This window comes from Garra rufa, chromosome 11, assembly GCF_049309525.1.
Source record: "Garra rufa chromosome 11, GarRuf1.0, whole genome shotgun sequence".
NCBI lineage: Eukaryota > Metazoa > Chordata > Actinopteri > Cypriniformes > Cyprinidae > Garra > Garra rufa.
Genome location: NC_133371.1, coordinates 19,271,887 through 19,286,359, shown reverse-complemented (window position 1 = coordinate 19,286,359; position 14,473 = coordinate 19,271,887). Strand labels below are relative to the sequence as shown.

General features: G+C 36.1%; 1 protein-coding gene across 1 annotated transcript in view; it reads left to right on the top strand.

The window, feature by feature from the left end:
• The window catches only part of tcf25 (TCF25 ribosome quality control complex subunit), a 142,703-nt gene extending 130,279 nt beyond the window's left edge, over nucleotides 1–12,424 (top strand). Inside the window, exons 13-14 of the mRNA XM_073850891.1 lie at nucleotides 12,051–12,138; nucleotides 12,262–12,424. Coding sequence (XP_073706992.1) covers nucleotides 12,051–12,138; nucleotides 12,262–12,424 — 251 coding nt within the window. The remainder of the gene's footprint in view (nucleotides 1–12,050; nucleotides 12,139–12,261) is intronic.
• Nucleotides 12,425–14,473: the final 2,049 nt, after the last annotated feature.

The window sequence follows — 14,473 nt, the reverse complement described above, 5'->3', positions numbered from 1 at the left end:
GTGAGCCCGAGTGCGAGGGCCCTACCATCGCTGCTTGCAGATTTAATTAAGTATTATAATTTATGATATTTGTTGTTATGAATATTCAATGGATGATATAATATATTATACGTTTTTTTTATAATGCATTAGGCGTTCATTATAATGCCTTAGAAATACCCTTATAATAGGGGCTTCATAGAAAGTGTTACCAAATCAGTGAGAGACAAACAAAACATTTAATAATTTTTCATAAAAAAAAGATTTTTAATGCTTTTTAGTGTTTATTTTAAAATTAGGTAAAAGTATTCTGACAGTACAGTACATAACAACTGCAAATGAATCTATGCATTTGTTTATTTGTTTTACATTGAGAATGAGAAGAATAGGATTAGAGGTAAAAATATTCCTTATCATACGAGGACCTCTGGTGTTCATCCCTCGTATTACAGTCTTCATTTCTCTCTCACATCTGGATACTTTTAATGTTTTTGGGGCCTCTGAGCATGATAAAATTTTGATACCAAGTGTATTTTCTAAGAATGATTTGTTCTTCATATATACAGAGTTTTGAAGAGCACTTTAAAGATATATGAAAATGAATGCTACTTTTTTTTACTGTGATTTTAAAAAATCACCACATCAACACCGTTCAAGATATACCAAATCCACTCACAATTTAGCATTTTGAGTATATTCTTATCATGTTGACAAAGTTTGGTGTGAACTTCTTGTTTCTGCTTTGTTTAGTATGATTTTATTTACAGCCTGATTTTTCCAAAAATCCACATTCAAATAAAAATAGCCAACTTCCTGTTTATTATGGCTAATAAGTGTTAATTAGAAAGTTGTCCGGCTTGATGAGACCAATATATGTACCGAGTTTGGTGACTGTAGGCAAAACTAAACCCCCAACTTTTGTCAAAAGGTGACGCTATAGAGTGCCTCCTCCACGCCCATTTATGGGCTTTTATCAGTGTCTAAATATCATTAATACAGATGTGTGTGTTGAGTTTCATGAAATTCCAAGTATTTTAAGTGGCTCGAAAACACAAAAAACTAAAGTTAAAGTTTGACACGTTGCCATGGCAACATGATAAAAGTTATCGATAATACCCTTCACAGATTCTCATCGGCCATGTTTCGACAATTATTGGGATGAAGTTTCAAGCAAATTGAGTAAAATTAAGAGGCTGATTTAAAAGCATTTAGAAAACGTTGCGCTTTCTGCTGCCAGTTGGAGGCGCTATAACTTTAACTCCTAATAGTCACATCTCTGTGATTGGCATCAGACGATGAACAAACTGCTGAAGTTTGGTCAAAATCAGACAAAGTGTGTTAAAGTTAAGACACTTCCTGTTTCTCATTTCTCGCCATAACTTTGTCGCCCCGCCACGGCCAAACCGTTCGAAATATCAAAATTCCCCTGGCAATTTTGCGTCCCCAATGTCTTGAGATCATGCTGACCGAGTTTGGTGGCCATCGGTGGATACACCTAGGAGGAGTATATCAAATTCCATAGCATGCGCTTTTTAGACATCCCTGAATAGCTGACTTCCTGTTGGGCGAAGCACTGACTTTGAGCATGAAAGTTGTTCGGCCCGATGAGGTCTATATGTGTATGAATTTTGATAAATGTAGGTCAACCGGTGTGTGCTCCAGAGTCCCTCAAAAGTAAAAATTTTTAACGCTGTGCCACGCCCCCCCCAGGTGACCCCCCCATGTCAAAGTCTGTCCGGCCCTGATGACACAGACTTCCAATGTGTGTGCAAATTTTCAAGAGTTTTCGTGTATGTTAAGGGCCCCGAAATCCCCCAAAACATTGAAAAAAAATAAATAATTAAAGCTGCAAGCAGCGATGACCGGGCCCTCGCCGTCTGTGCAGTCGCCATCCCGATAGCATCAGGAAAACGGTGCCCAGTTGGCACATGCATTCACAGTAACCCTTTGGACTAACCCTAACTGTCTCTCCTCCTCTCTGACTCTTTCTCTTACCACCCATCCCCCCTCCTTACACTCAGCCACTTACCACACAAACACACACAAAGAGTGCAGAGCAGAGTGAGATCAGATATCTTTTTTTATTTTCTTTCATTTGTGGAGTTTTGTATAATTATGAAATGAACTGTGTTTGATCAGAATGAATAGTTATATGTATGAAAAAAGTTTCAAAGAGTTAGGATGCTGCACTTTAAATATATAATAAATCATTGAAAACTGAAAATGGAAAATGAAATTCTAAGCACGCTATCTGCCTTAAATATCACAGGAAACAAATATTTGAATTTATTTTTTATTTTTATTTATTTGCCATGGCAACAGCATTTGATGCATCAGGGCTTTTACATTATTCTGATGAAGTTTGAAGAAAATCGAGTACAAATATATTGTTCGTTGTTTGTTCGTGTTTGTTAGTTCATTAACCATTGTTAACAAAAGAGACCCTATTTTAAATAGTTATCATGTTTTATGGTCTACAAGCATTTTTAAATATTATTTTAATAATCTATAAGCATCTGTGAAATAATTATAAACAAATATATTAAAAATAAATACATTTTAACTTAGTTGATTTTTTTTGGCCTTTTTGTATTTGTTTCTCATTCTAATTAAGTGAAATGAGCAGTATAGTGTCATACTTATAAGATTTTTTGTTCTATCAGTGAGAGTGTATATATGCATTTAAATCATATAATTTTTCCTTAAAAGATAAAAAAAAGATTTTAATGCTCTTTAAGCACCTATACAAAATAATTATGTAAAAGTACACTTACAGTACAGTATTTATCAACTGATTCTATGGATTATTGTCATTCTTATACACTGCGAATGAGCTTAATAGCTTTAGAGGTCAAACGATTCCTTATCTTATGAGGACCTCTAGTGTTCATCCCTGGTATTAGAGCTTTAATCTGACTAATTTAAATGACACTTTTAATGTTTTTGGGGCCTCTGAGCATGATAACATTTTGAAACTACACTTATTTCCTAAGAATTTCTTGTTCTTTATATGTAAAAAGTTTTGATGAGTTAGAATAATGCAATTTAAAGAAAATAACTCTTCATCTTTTTTATTGTTACTTTCATAAATCACCACATCAACACCGTTCAAGATATCCCAAAGCCGTTCACAATATAGGGAACATTTTCCCTATATTCTGATGATGATGATAAGAACATGTAATTCATGATGATAAAAAAATGTTATTATTGCTTGCTTTACGTCCACCACTTCTGCTTCAATGTCATCGTTACCTATCTGTTCATTTTGTGTGTGGATATTGCTTTGCAGGTGACTCCTGTTATAAGACATCACTTTTAAGCGCTACATAACTAAGAAAGAATCAATTAGGAAAACGGTGCCCAGTTGGCACATGCATTCACAGTAACCCTCAGCCAGTTTGGATTTAAAGTTTACTGAATTGAAAGGGTTAGACTTTAAAATCAACACACAGACACATACACACAATAGATAAAATTGCCAACCAGTTTCATTTGTTAACATTAACTATATTAGTTAACATGAACAATAATTAAATAGTATTTATTAATGTTAATTAATATTAAGCTAAAAAAAGTATTCATATATTGTTTAATGGAAAAATAGTATATTTTAACATTAGTTTATGTACTGTGAATTAACATGAACATGAACACAGTTCATGTGGGTGTACAGCAATACACAAAGTGCTCTATAAACACTTCTTTCTTTCAAAATATCTTTAAAAATCAAGTTTAGTATTGTAATGGGGCGATATATATATAATTATGGTATTATATGGTATAATTATTATATGGTATAATTTTCAGATGTTTTGAACAGATAACAGCAAAGTTGTTTTGTTGTCAAAGTTTGTCTTGAAATTGTTAGTGTTTTTTTATTGAATCTAAAATTTAAATTATGAAAATAAATGTCTATCAATGAAGCTAAATTGCTCATGCTAAAAAGTTGTATTTTTCTTAATCTTTTGCTATGTGACTGAATAGGACAAGTTCATGGTACAGTTCAGTAAAAAAAAAAAACTGCAATATACAAAGAATGAAAGAGTTCGTAACCCTTTATATTTTCTCAAAGATCAGACTCTCAAAGTTCAGACATATTTATGTAGATTAAACTACAGCAATGTGCAATGTGCATCTTCCTCAAAGATGGTCTTAAGCAAAACAACATGTTCCACTGGTCTCTCTCCCTTTCACCCCTCCCCCGTTCAGTCACTCTTCTAGTGACTGAACACAGACTGTCAGCCCAGTGACAGCAGGTTACTGATTTATTTTTTTTTAATTTTCTTTAATTCATAGAAGCTTGAATAATTATGATATTACCAGCACTTGCTCATAATGATTAGATCTCTGTGTGAAAAAAGTTTTAAAGAGTTTGGATGCTGCACTTTAAAGATATAAAAATTTAGGGTTTTGTTTTTTACTACATCTTTAAAAAATCACCACGTCAACACCGTTCAAGATATCCCAAATCCGCTCGCAATTTAACATCTTCAGAATCTTCTCTTCATGTTAAAAAAGTTTGGTGTGAAAAGCTTGTTGTTCTTAGGAGTGTGAATTTGTTTACAGCCTGATTTTTCAAAAAAATCCACATTCAAATCAAAATAGCTGGCTTCCTGTTGGTCTTAGCTAATGAGTTTAATTTAGAAAGTTGTCCAGATTGATGAGATCAATATATGTACAGAGTTTGGTGACTGTAGGAAAAACTAACCCCTCAACTTTTGTCAAAAGATGGCGCTATAGAGTGCCTGATCCACGCCCATTTATGACCTTTTGCCAGTGTCTAACTATCATTAATATTGATGTGTGTGTTGAGTTTCATGAAATTCTAAGCATGTTATCTGCCTCGAAAAGACAGGAATCTAATTTTAAAGTTTGACACGTTGCCATGGCAACAGCATTTGATTTATCATCGACCCCTTTACATATTCTTATCGGCCGTGTTTTTACATGATTTTGATGAAGTTTAAAGAAAGTCGAGTAAAATTAAGAGGCTGATTTCAAAGCATTTTGAAAATGACACGCTTCCTGCTGCCAGTTGGTGGCGCTATAACTTTGACTTATAATAGTCACATTTATGGAATCTGCATCATACAACGAACAAACTGGTGAAGTTTCATCAGAATCAGGCAATGTGTGCAACAGTTATTAGACACTTCCTGTTTCTCATTTCTCGCCATAATTTTGTCGCCTTGCCACGGACAAACCGTTCGAGATATCAAAAATTCCCTCGCAATTTAGCGTCCCCAATGTCTTGAGATCATGCTGACCGAGTTTGGTGACAATCCTATGGAAATCCTGGGAGGAGTACGTTAAATTCCAGAGCATGCGCTTTTTAAACAGCCCTAAATATCTCACTTCCTGTGGGGTGGAGCCCATGACATAGAGTACAAAAGTTGTTCAGCTTGATGAGTTCTATATGTGTACCGAGTTTCATATCAATACGTGCAAGTATGTGTGCGCAGTACATCAAGTTTTCAAACTGTGTTCCAGGGGGCGCTGTAGAGACCCTGAACCACGCCCCGGTCCCAGCCTATGTGGCGTCCTGATGGCCGCAGATTCCGACGTGTGTGCAAATTTTCAAGAGTTTTTGAGTATGTTAAGGCCCCCAAAAGTGCCCGGAAGGTTGAAAAAAAATAAATAAATTAAAGCTGCGAGCAGCGATGAACGGGCCCTCGCACCTGGGCTCACCGCCGACCGGTGGCTTCAGGAAAACAGCAAACGGTGGGCAGTATGCTTTTAATACAGTAAATATAGAAAAAATATGTCATAAGTCATTTAAATGTGCCAAACTTGCCGCTGCCAGATGGTGGCGCTATGCCTGTAACTAATTATTGGCATGTAGATGTGTTCAGGCCAGCACTATTATCAAACATATGAAGTTTGGTGCAGATTGACCTTGGTATGTTTGAGTTAGTGAAAGATATGATATATCCTGCTGCCAACAGGTGGCGCTATGATAATATCTGAATATTGGTCTTTAGGTGTCTTCAGGCCAGGACTCTTACCAAACCTGTGAATTTTGTGGCAGATCCGACATTTTATGGCTAAGTTATAACAACTTCTATGTCTATCCAGAAACATCAAACTTTGTCAGGCCACCACGGACATGCCCTTTAATGAAAACTCAAGATCTTCACAATTTAACATCTCTAAGGCCTCTAGATCAGACTGACCAAATATAATGTTGATTTAATTAAATGCAATCAATGCAAGGACTTCAGATAATGCCAAATGTGAACCAATATGCTACATTTTCCCTATATTCTGATGATGATCATAGGAACATGTAATTCATGATGATAACAAAATGTTATTATTGCTTGGCTTTACATCCACCACTTCTGCTTAAATGTCATTGTTACCTATCTGTACAATTTTTGTGTGGATATTGCTTTGCAGGCGACTCCTGTTATAAGACATCACTCTTAAGCGCTACATAACTAAGAATCAATAAGGAAGACGGTGCCCAGTTGGCACATGCATTCACAGTAACCCTCTGCTAGTTTGGATTTTAAGTTTACAGAATTGAAAGGGTTAGACTTTAAAATCAACACACAGACACATACACACAAAATATAAAATGTTGCCATCCAGTTTCATTTGTTAACATTAACTATATTAGTTAACATGACCAATAAATAAATAGCATTTATTAATCTTAATTAATATTAAGCTAAAAAAAGTATTCATATATAGTTTATGTACTGTGAATTAACATGAACACAGTTCATGTGGGTGTACAGCAATACACAATAAAGTGCTCTATAAACGCTTTATTCTTTCAAAATATATTTAAAAACAAGTTAAGTATTGAAATGGGGCGAGATATATATAAAACTCATCTTAAAATGGTATAATTTTCAGATGTTTTGAACAGATAACAGCAAAGTTTGTTTTGTTGTCCAAGTTTGTCTTGAACTTGTTAATTTAAATTTTATATTCAATAAATAACACTATGAAAATAAATGTCTATCAATGAAGAGAAATCGCTCATGCTAAAAAGTTGCATTTTTCTTAATCTTTTGCTATGTGACTGAATAGGACAAGTTAATGTTATAGTTCAGTAAAAAAATAAATAAAAAAACAACAACTGCAAAATACAAACAATGAAAGACTTAGTGACCCTTTATATTTTCTCAAAATATCAGACTCTCAAAGATCAGACGTATTTATGTCGATTACACTATATATATGTGCATTTCTTTCTCAAAGATGGTCTATAGCAAGATAGCATGTTTCACTCTCTCTCCCTTTCACCCCTCCCCCTTTAGTCACTCTGACTGTCATTCTGTAGTGACTGAACACAGACAGTTAGGCAGAGTGAGGTTTCTGAGTTCTTTTTTTAATTTTCTTTAATTCATAGAAGCTTGTATAATTTTTTTTATTTACAGCACCTGCTCAGAATGATTAGATCTCTGTGTGAAAAAAGTTTTAAAGAGTTTGGATGCTGCACTTTAAAGATATAAAAAATTAGGGTTATCTTTTTTACTATATCTTTAAAAAATCACCACGTCCACACCGTTCAAGATATCCCAAATCCGCTCGCAATTTAACATCTTCAGAATCTTCTCTTCATGTTAAAAAAGTTTGGTGTGAACAGCTGGTTGTTCTTAGAAGGAGTGTGAATTTGTTTACAGCCTGATTTTTCAAAAAATCCACATTCAAATTAAAATAGCCGGCTTCCTGTTGGTCTTAGCTAATGAGTTTGATTTAGAAAGTTGTCCAGATTGATGAGAACAATATATGTACAGAGTTTGGTGACTGTAGGAAAAACTAACCCCCCAACTTTTGTCAAAAGATGGCGCCATAGAGTGCCTGCTCCACGCCCATTTATGACCTTTTGCCAGTGTCTAACTATCATTAATATTGATGTGTGTGTTGAGTTTCATGAAATTCTAAGCATGTTATCTGCCTCGAAAAGACAGGAATCTAATTTTAAAGTTTGAGACGTTGCCATGGCAACAGCATTTGATTTATCATCGACCCCTTTACATATTCTTATCGGCCGTGTTTTGACATGATTTTGATGAACTTTAATGAAAATCAAGTAAAATTAAGAGGCTGATTTCAAAGCATTTTGAAAATGACACACTTCCTGCTGCCAGTTGGTGGCGCTATAACTTTGACTCATAATAGTCACATTTATGGAATCGGCATCATACAACAAACAAACTGGTGAAGTTTCATCAGAATCAGGCAATGTGTGCAACAGTTATTAGACACTTCCTGTTTCTCATTTCTCGCCATAACTTTGTCGCCTTGCCACGGCCAAATCGTTCGAGATATCAAAAATCCCCTCGCAATTTAGCGTCCCCAATGTCTTGAGATCATGCTGACCGAGTTTGGTGACAATCCTATGGAAACCCTGGGAGGAGTACGTTAAATTCCAGAGCATGCGCTTTTTAAACAGCCCTAAATATCTCACTTCCTGTTGCGTGGAGCCTATGACATAGAGTACAAAAGTTGTTTAGCTCGATGAGTTCTATATGTGTACCGAGTTTCATATCAATACGTGCAAGTATGTATGCGCAGTACATCAAGTTTTCAAACTGTGTTCCAGGGGGCCCTGTAGAGGCCCTGAACCACGCCCGGGTCCCAGCCTCTGTGGCGTCCGGACGACGGCAGATTCCAACGTGTGTGCAAATTTTCAAGAGTTTTTGAGTATGTTAAGGCCCCCAAAAGTGCCCAAACGGTTGAAAAAAAATAAATAAATTAAAGCTGCGAGCAGCGATGAACGGGCCCTCGCACCCGGGCTCACCGCCGACCGGTGGCTTCAGGAAAACAGCAAACGGTGGGCAGTATGCTTTTAATACAGTAAATATAGAAAAAATATGTCATAAGTCATTTAAATGTGCCAAACTTGCCGCTGCCAGCTGGTGGCGCTATGCCTATAACTGATTATTGGCATGTAGATGTGTTCAGGCCAGCACTATTATCAAACATATGAAGTTTGGTGCAGATTGACCTTGGTATGTTTGAGTTAGTGAAATATATGAGATATCCTGCTGCCAACAGGTGGCGCTATGATAATATCTGAATATTGGTCTTTAGGTGTCTTCAGGCCAGGACTCTTACCAAACCTGTGAATTTTGTGGCAGATCAGACATTTTCAGGCTAAGTTATAACCACTTCTATGTCTATGCAGAAACATCAAACTTTGTCAGGCCACCACGGACATGCCCTTTAATGAAAACTCAAGATCTTCACAATTTAACATCTCTAAGGCCTCAAGATCAGACTGACCAAATATAATGTTGATTTAATTAAATGCAATCAATGCAAGGACTTCAGATAGATGCCAACTGTGAACCAGTATGCTACAAATAAGAACATGTAATTCATGATGATAGCACAATGTTATTATTGCTTCCTTTATATCCACCACTTCTGCTTAAATGTCATTGTTACCTATCTGTACAATTTTTGTATAATATATTTTTGTATAAAATCAATTGTTGTCATAACTAAGAATCAATAAGGAAGACGGTGCCCAGTTGGCACATGCATTCACAGTAACCATCTGCTAGTTTGGATTTTAAGTTTACAGAATTGAAAGGGTTACACTTTAGAATCAACACACAGACACATACACACAAAATATAAAATGTTGCCATCCAGTTTCATTTGTTAAAATTAACTATATCAGTTAACATGACCAATAAATAAACAGCATTTATTAATGTTAATTAATATTAAGCTAAAAAAAAGTATTCATATAAAGTTTATGTACTGTGAATTAACATGAACATGAACACAGTTCATGTGGGTGTACAGCAATACACAATAAAGTGCTCTATAAACGCTTCATTCTTTCAAAATATCTTTAAAAATCAAGTTGAGTATTTTAACGGGGTGATATATATATTTATAACTGTTCTTAAAATTATGGTTTTCAGATGTTTTGAAGAGATAACAGTAACGTTTGTTTTGTTGTCAAAGTTTGTCTTAATTTTTTATTATTATTATTTTATATTCAATAAATAACACTATGTAAATATTGTCTATCAATGAAGATAAATTGATCATGCTAAAAAGTTGTATTTTTTAAATTTTTTGCTATGTGACTGAATAGGACAAGTTCATGGTACAGTTAAGTAAAAAATAAATAAAAAAACAACAACTGCAAAATACGAACAATGAAAGACTTAGTGACCCTTTATATTTTCTCAAAATATCAGACTCTCAAAGATCAGACATATTTATGTAATTACAATACATATGTGCATTTTTTGTTCAAAGATGGTCTGTAGGATGGCTCTCTACTCTGTCACCCTCTCTGCCTCTCACCCCTCCCCCCTGCAATAATGAGCTTCTCTGTGCCTGACTGAACGCACACACATACTGTAGAGACATTCACCAGAGTGACAGCAGGTTTCTGAGTTATTTTTTTAATTTTCTTTAATTCATTGAAGCTTGTATAAAATTAATATTTCCAGCACTTGCTCAGAATGATTAGATCTCTGTGTGAAAAAAGTTTTAAAGAGTTTGGATGCTGCACTTTAAAGATATAAAAAATTAGGGTTATGTTTTTTACTACATCTTTAAAAAATCACCACGTCAACACCGTTCGAGATATCCCAAATCCGCTCGCAATTTAACATCTTCAGAATCTTCTCTTCATGTTAAAAAAGTTTGGTGTGAACAGCTGGTTGTTCTTAGGAGTAGTGTGAATTTGTTTACTACCTGATTTTTCAAAAAATCCACCTTCAAATCAAAATAGCCGGCTTCCTGTTGGTCTTAGCTAATGAGTTTGATTTAGAAAGTTGTCCAGATTGATGAGAACAATATATGTACAGAGTTTGGTGACTGTAGGAAAAACTAACCCCCCAACTTTTGTCAAAAGATGGCGCTATAGAGTGCCTGCTCCACGCCCATTTATGACCTTTTGCCAGTGTCTAACTATCATTAATATTGATGTGTGTGTTGAGTTTTATGAAATTCTAAGCATGTTATCTGCCTCGAAAAGACAGGAATGTAATTTTAAAGTTTGACACGTTGCCATGGCAACAGCATTTGATTTATCATCGACCCCTTTACATATTCTTATCGGCCGTGTTTTGACATGATTTTGATGAAGTTTAAAGAAAATCGAGTAAAATTAAGAGGCTGATTTCAAAGCATTTTGAAAATGACACGTTTCCTGCTGCCAGTTGGTGGCGCTATAACTTTGACTCATAATAGTCACATTTATGGAATCGGCATCATACAACGAACAAACTGGTGAAGTTTCATCAGAATCAAGCAATGTGTGCAACAGTTATTAGACACTTCCTGTTTCTCATTTCTCGCCATAACTTTGTCGCCTTGCCACGGCCAAACCGTTCGAGATATCAAAAATCTCCTCGCAATTTAGCGTCCCCAATGTCTTGAGATCATGCTGACCGAGTTTGGTGACAATCCCATGGAATTCCTGGGAGGAGTACGTTAAATTCCAGAGCATGCGCTTTTTAAACAGCCCTAAATATCTCACTTCCTGTTGCGTGGAGCCCATGACATAGAGTACAAAAGTTGTTCAGCTCGATGAGTTCTATATGTGCACCGAGTTTCATATGAGTACGTGCAAGTATGTGTGCGCAGTACTCAAGTTTTCGCCCTTTTGGGCTCGGGCCCTAATAAAAAATAAGAACCCTTAGAAGAACAATAGGGCCTTCGCCCTTTTGGGCTCGGGCCCTAATAAGAACCCTTAGAAGAACAATAGGGCCTTCGCCCTTTTGGGCTCGGGCCCTAATAAACACTTGAAATATATCAGTCTATGTGGAATAAATGTATACATTATACAAGTTTCACTTCTTGAATGGAATTAGTGAAATAAATCAACTTTTTGAAGATATTCTAATTATGACCAGCACCTGTATATATATATATTATAGTCCTGTTTTTAAGTTTAAATTGTTAGATTCTTTAGATCATGTGTTTTCAGATTTTTTTTTTTTTTGTAAATAAATAAAATTGTGCAGACAGCCAATAAAAAATGGATCTCAGCAATAAATCGGAATTAAGCGTTGTAAGGCTTGCAATATGAATGTAGTATGTATTTTTTTAATGTTGTGTGTCAAAATGTTTTGCAGCACTGATGCCTCTTTTGGACTTATGCACAGTTCAGCCTGATGCTGCGGTCTCTTCTCACGCATTCTTTGGGCCATCAAGTCAAATCAGGTAATTTTTACTAGCTCTTACACTGACACTTAACTCTTACACTTATACTCTCTCTTCTTGTGTTTGAAAATAGTCAGAGACTGAATGTGATGCAGTTGTATTTATATTTGATGTACCTTCTAGACAGCCTCCTGCACTATCAGAGTTAGTGTCCCTATATGTGGGTCGCTGTCACAGTCTGTGGAAAGAGGCTGGACTGATGCTGTGGTTGGAGGAGAATGTTAGACAAGTGCTAAAGAGGGTTGACTCGCAAGATCCTTATGTGGAAGACTGTCAAAACAAGTAAGTAACCATTAAACACAGATGTTACTATTTTGTTGAGTTTGTTGATTTTGAAGGGAATGATAATAAGAGATACAATTTGTGTACATAAAATACATTTAAAAATGAAAAAATAAAAACAAATAATAAATATAGCTGCAAGCAGCAATTACCGGGGTTCGAGCATTTAAGGCCTTTTTTTGGCTTTTATGCTGTTAAGATGTGGCTAACATGAAATAAATTACATATGATGTGAAGATATAGTGTTTGAGTGAATATATGAGCATTTTTTTATTGTAGCAATTTCAGGCCATTTAATATGGAATTTTCATATTTTGGACACCTTTTTAACTGTTATAGCGCCACCTATTGTCCGATATTTATGAAACTTTGCATGCTTGTTAAGGGTCATCTGGTACATGTTGTCACCAATTTTTGTAAAGTTTTGAGTTTTGGTTTAGTGTTTGTAGACTTTTGAGTATATCTGGTCACGCACCCTTTGCTAAATTACCCCATTATAGCCAACCAAAGGACAAAATTCAAAATTTTTTGATAATTATTGATCTAGAGAGTCCAGAGAATATTACAGCAGTGGTTTGATCCAGATCGGGCGAAAAACCTAGGACTAGTTCGCAAAAGTAGGTTTTTAACATATTTGTGAATAATTAATGAAGGATTTCATTGACAGCAATGGTTCTTGAGTCAAAGTTTCTCGGCATGAGGGGATCTATCAAATGATATGCATATTGTGTGGATGTGTGAAATGCCGCGCGATTACAGAGCCAAAAAAACTTGTTAGCGCCAACTAGTGGCCGATTTCTGTTTCAAAATTCTTACAGACCTTTAGGGCCATGAGTTGAACATGCCCACCGAGTTTCATTCCGATCGACCTCCGTTAAAGGGATAGTTCACCCAAAAATGAAAATTTGATGTTTATCTGCTTACCCCCAGGGCATCCAAGATGTAGGTGACTTTGTTTCCTCAGAAAAACACAAACGAAGATTTTTAACGAAAACCGGTGCAGTCTGCCAGCCTTATCATAGACGTGGATGGGCACCAAACCTTTAAAAGTAAACAAAAACATGCACAGACAAATCCAAATTACACCCTGCGGCTCGTGACGATACATTGATGTCTTAAGACACGAAACGATCGGTTTTTGTGACAAACTGAACAGTATTTATATAATTTTTTTACCTTTGATACACAGCCAGGTCCATCTGTCAGGAGCACGAGTTTGGCATCAGTCACGTCACATGTGCGCGCGCTCTAGCGTAGAATACGCAAACGCCGTAAGGGGAAAAAAGTGAAAAGTCCCGGATGAGTTTGCGCAAGCAAACGTAATCTTTTAGCTTTAAAATCGGTTTAAACAATCAGGATACGCGCAAGTAATTACCATTTTGAATAGCCGCTATACCCACAATCTCTGTGCACTGTGGAAACAATGAGTGTCGTATACATGCAACAGATCGCTTCCGGCGTTTGCGTATTCTACGACAGAGCGCGTGCACATGTGACGTGACTGATGCCAAACTCGTGCTCATGACAGATGGACGTGGCTGTGTATCAAAGGTAAAAAATGATATAAATACTGTTCAGTTTGTCACAAAAACCGATCGTTTCGTGTCTTAGGACATCAATGTATCATCACGAGCCGCAGGGTGTAATTTGGATTTGTCTGTGCATGTTTTTGTTTACTTTTAAAGGTTTGGTGCCCATCCACGCCCATGATAAGGCTGGCAGACTGCACCGGTTTTCATTAAAAATCTTCGTTTGTGTTTTTCTGAGGAAACAAAGTCACCTACATCTTGGATGCCCTGGGGGTAAGCAGATAAACATCAAATTTTCATTTTTGGGTGAACTATCCTTTAACCTTGTCAAATAGGTGCTCAAAATTCATTGGCCAATGGCGGCCATGTGTTTTGAGATACGCCAATGTCCTCATAGACACTTGTGCCCCTTTGGTCCAAGATACTGCATACCAATTTTGAAGTCGATCGGACTAACGGCTGTGTATTTATAGTCAATAATATGTTTTTTCCGTTTTATAGCGCCACCAAGTGTTTTTGATTTG